The sequence below is a fragment of the Pteropus vampyrus genome, unplaced genomic scaffold (assembly GCF_000151845.1).
Source record: "Pteropus vampyrus isolate Shadow unplaced genomic scaffold, Pvam_2.0 Scaffold267, whole genome shotgun sequence".
NCBI lineage: Eukaryota > Metazoa > Chordata > Mammalia > Chiroptera > Pteropodidae > Pteropus > Pteropus vampyrus.
The window spans coordinates 879,162-883,378 of record NW_011889048.1 but is presented as its reverse complement, the minus strand read 5'-3'; the positions used below and the strand labels follow the sequence as shown (position 1 = coordinate 883,378).

Here is a 4,217-nt window from a genome sequence, read left to right as displayed (position 1 = left end):
GCGCCATCATGCCAGTCCCCAGAAACGTCCTCCCACACCTAGATGTGCCAGTCCAGTTACTTAGCACCTTGACCCCAAATCAGGCAATAAGACCCTGGCCGCCTTAGTAACATGACTCCGTCGCAGCAACACGACCCTCGTCGTCCTGATCCCAGCCCCCTAGCAACTCGAGGTGCCATAGCAACTCCTGGTGTCACGATCCAAGCCCTGGGGGTGACAGCAGGAACACTGTGGCCTCGGTCTCCGGTCCCAGCGACGTTCCTTGGTGCGTTCATTCAACACCAATGTCTTGAGCGGCTGCTGCCGTCCGAGTTCAGGGATGCAGGACCGTGCAGGCTGTTTCGCGGGTTCCCGGTGACCTGCCCCTGTCCCTGGTCCTGGACAATGCAATGCATTTAGAGAACTGAGGGACGGGGAGTTGTTTTAAAGAAGCTCGACGTCCTCGTCATTCGCACGAGTGGACGGGAAGCCCCGGGACGCGCAGCTCCTCACGCACGTTCTACCGACTCAGGTCCCGCAGGGTTGAGATGTCCCGAGAGGCGAGTCGGAGGCTCGGGGCTAGAGAGGCCCTGCGGCGCGCGCGGCCTCGTGGGAAACGCAGCCCCGGGCCGCGGACCCCCGGCCCCCGAGGCATGCTGGGAGTTGTAGTCCGGCAGGCGCGGGGCGCAGAAGCTGCAGGGACTTTGGGCGGAGCCGGTGCGCCCGCAGAGACCGACCCCGGCCCGGGTTTGCCGACCGCGGCGGGAGTCGCAGCCGGGGCCGGAGCATCCCCAGCGGCGCCGGGCTGCAGGATGCGAGCACTACGCAGGGCCGAGCGGAGCTGGGTGCGGCGGCCGGGGCACCATGACTAGCAAGAAGCGGATGAACCGCAGCGTCCAGCTGGCCAAGAAGATCGTCCCCAAGGATGGCGGGGCCATGAGTACCCGAGCGCCGGCCCGACCCGGGATCCGGCCCCTGTCCCCGCCCCGACCGTGCGGAGCACCCACCGCCCATCTGGACAAGCCGGGGCTGCCAGTCTCTGCCTTAGAAGCTGAACCTGGGCCCCATTCCCTACCCAGGACCCCCAAACCCAGCCCAGTCCACCCAGGCCCCTTCTCTAGACAGTCAGGCACAGTCCTGCAACCCCGTTTCCCCACCCTCCCTGCAGAAGCACCCCCAACTCCACCTTGATTGGCTCAGAGATTGGCCCCATCTCATCACCCAGTCCTGGGTGCCAGGCTCGAAGCTGCCCAAGCCCCTGGTGCAGACCCTCCGCTTGAAAGAAGCTCCCTGGGCAGAGAACTTCCCTGAGGAGTCTGGCCTGGGTGCTGATGGTGACCTCCAGCCGCTCCCCTGCTACAGTCAGGCGGACCTGATTCTTCCAAGCCCTCCACCAGCCGGGGGTTCCCAACCTTCGACGTTCCCAGCTGGCATTTGGGCCTGACTTCTCTGGGCATTGCTGGGTGTTGAGCAGCATCCCTGGCCCCCACCGATGCCAGGAACACCCCCAGTTATGGCAACCACGGATGTCCCTTAGATGTCACCAGTGTCCAGCAGGGAGTGGGAAGGCTCACCCCCAGGTTAGAACCACCATCTCGGTGAAGTGGAGAGGGAAGCTCACCACCCGACCAGAGAATATGTCCATTCTGTGCCCCAGACGGGGCCACAAACCCAGCCAGGGCCAGAGCCCCGTGCCCGCCAGAAATGGAATCGGAGCCGAACAGGTCACTTAAATCCCACAGCGGCCACATCGAAAAAAAGAGGAAATGTGGGGCACAAATAAAATAATGAGTTTTATAACATGTAAAGTACAACGTACTTTATTTAACCAGTGTTAGCCCCAGGCTCCAAATCAACTCTCACCAACACGTGCCTCCCTGCCCTATGGAGCAGGTGAGGGGCCTGGGCGCCCTCAGAGACTCCCACCCTTACCCGTCCACCGCCCTCAGGGTTGCCAGCCTGAGCCTTTCGCCCTGGGTGGAGGGCGAGCCGTAGCCCCCGGGGAGGCCAGTTGTCTGAACTGGATGTCACATATCAAAGTGTCCACTTCCCCGGACACTCCTCACGACAAATCTCAGGCCCTTGGGAAGCCTGCGGGCCGTGCGGCATGCAGACCGCCGGCCTCGACAGCTCTGGGACAGCCACCCGCCACCTGTTTCGCCAAACTTGGGTTCAGCTTCGCAGACAGACATTTATCGAGTAACGGTGTCTTCACAGGCACTCTGCGGTAGTTGTAGATATCCTGGTGTCACCCCTCCGGCCATGCCACCTTGGCCTAGCTCAGCCAGGTGATTTCAGGGGCTGGCAGGGGATCAGAAGCCTGATGGACTAGAGGAGCAATCCCCGCCTTCTGAGGGGTTAACTGTTAATTGGCCACACGCAGCCTCCCACCATCCCCGAGACCCACGGAGGCAGGGCATGGCCCTGGGGGGCAGCGCTCAGGCTCACAGCCTGGGCCTGAGGTCCTCCAGCGCCACAGCTGGGTGGGGTACCCGACGGGGGTCACGAATAAGCCAGCCCATCCCTAAGAAAGAGCCACGATGCCCCAACTGACCAGTGGTGTGAGTGAGGGGAGCTTGCCCAGCCAGCTGTGAAGGGGGCCCCTGGAGGGAACGGGCGTTTCCTGGGGCTCCCTCGCCTGGGCACCCTCCTGGGCCCGCGTCCCCTGCGGAGACCGGTGCTGTCATGGGAAGGTGCACCCGGAGATCCAGGATGTCTGGTGCTGGAGTGGGGGCTGGGACCCTCTGTGGGAAGAAAGCTTCCTGCCAAGGCCGCTGAGGACTTCCTCCCGGGTGGGGACAATGCCGGGAAGGGGGATCGGAGGGCAGACTGTGCAGGAAGCCCGGGCTGGGGGCGGGGGGCGCAGAACGAGGACCTCAGCGCCCCCCCTCCCCCGCCACGACTCCCATGGGCTCAGCTTCCCAGGGACAAGACCACACATCTCGGGGACGGGAAATCGGCTCAGGCCATCCCTATCGCTGGCCTCAGGCTCCCGGGGTCCCTCTGCCCCACCCTGGGTTCCACCGGACCCTTCCCCCAGGCCCCCTGCTTTCTTCCTGCCCTCGGTCCCTCTCTCTCTCTCCAGCCGCCCCCTCCCTCCGCCAGACTCCACCTCTGCCCAGAACCTTCTTCATACACTCACTCATCTGCCCTGTCCTCAGGGGGCCGCCACTGACCCCCCCCCATTCCAGATCACAGAGTTCTTGGTGTTCTCCCAGCGGTGTGGGCGTGACTGGGCAGGTTCACTTGTCACTCACGCGGGCAGAGCTCAGATCTGGGAGCCTGAAGTGGGCGAGTGGAAGGCAGGGCGCCGAAAGCTGGGTCACGCCCGCCAAGGGGCCTCTGCTGGGAGGGCAGCAGGAAGCGGGGTCAGGGGCTGGGAAGAGGCCCATTCACTAGGCCCGCCGCCCCCCACCCGGGTTAAGGGCCCAGCTTCCCGGGAAGGGCTCGTACCTCCGGCCAGTGGCGGTCACAGTTTGGAGCCCACCTTCCTGTGCGGCCTTTCCCGGCACTGCGGAGGAGGAGGTGGGGCCAAGGTTCGGGACTTCGGGCTCCTGCTCCTGGGCCCTCCCCTCCCCCCGTGAGGCCTCTCTCTGTTCTTCTGCTCCCAGCCCCTCTGAGCCTCAGTTTCCCCCCTCTGCTCCCAGCCCCTCCTCTTGGATCTTAGTTTTTGCCTCTGAGAGGCTGAGGAGAGGCAGACAGACAGGGTGATGGTGCTCAGAAATCCATCGCCCCACTGCTCCAGGCAAACTGAGGCTCAGGCCGCACCCTGAGGTTAAGGGGGGGCAAACCAGGGTGCCCTCATCCTTTCCCTCCGGTGTGCCTGCTGTGATGGGGCCTGGGGCCACAGCGGGGCCACAGCAGACAGCATCCCCCTAGTCCAGGGGACTTGTGACTCCAGCTACACGACCTGGACCTCGCTAAGGGCCGCGAGGGAAGCGCGTCAGGACAAAGTGACACGGGAGAGGGGGGCGGCGGTGGGAAGGCGTCTGAGAACTCTGAGCAGGGCGAGGGCACAGCCACGCAAAGGCCCTGAGGCTGCCCGATCCCCAGGGCTCCAGCCAGTGAGGAGTCGGGTGTGTTCTCTTCTGCCACAGGCAGCCTTGGGGTACGCAGGCTCGGAAGGGTGTTTCTAAAACCGCCTGGAGCAGAAGACAAGGGAACTGAGACCAGATGGGGACACCAAGGAGAGGGTGGAGGATGCAGGAGGTGGGTCCACAGATGCGGTTTCTCAGGAC

General features: G+C 64.1%; 1 protein-coding gene across 1 annotated transcript in view; it reads left to right on the top strand.

Annotated features, from left to right (window-relative positions):
* Positions 1 to 843: 843 nt before the first annotated feature.
* Positions 844 to 4,217, top strand: part of MADCAM1 (mucosal vascular addressin cell adhesion molecule 1) — an 8,172-nt gene continuing 4,798 nt past the window's right edge. Inside the window, exons 1-2 of the mRNA XM_011375243.2 lie at positions 844 to 971; positions 3,627 to 3,678. Of these exons, the coding sequence (XP_011373545.1) occupies positions 844 to 971; positions 3,627 to 3,678 (180 nt within the window). The remainder of the gene's footprint in view (positions 972 to 3,626; positions 3,679 to 4,217) is intronic.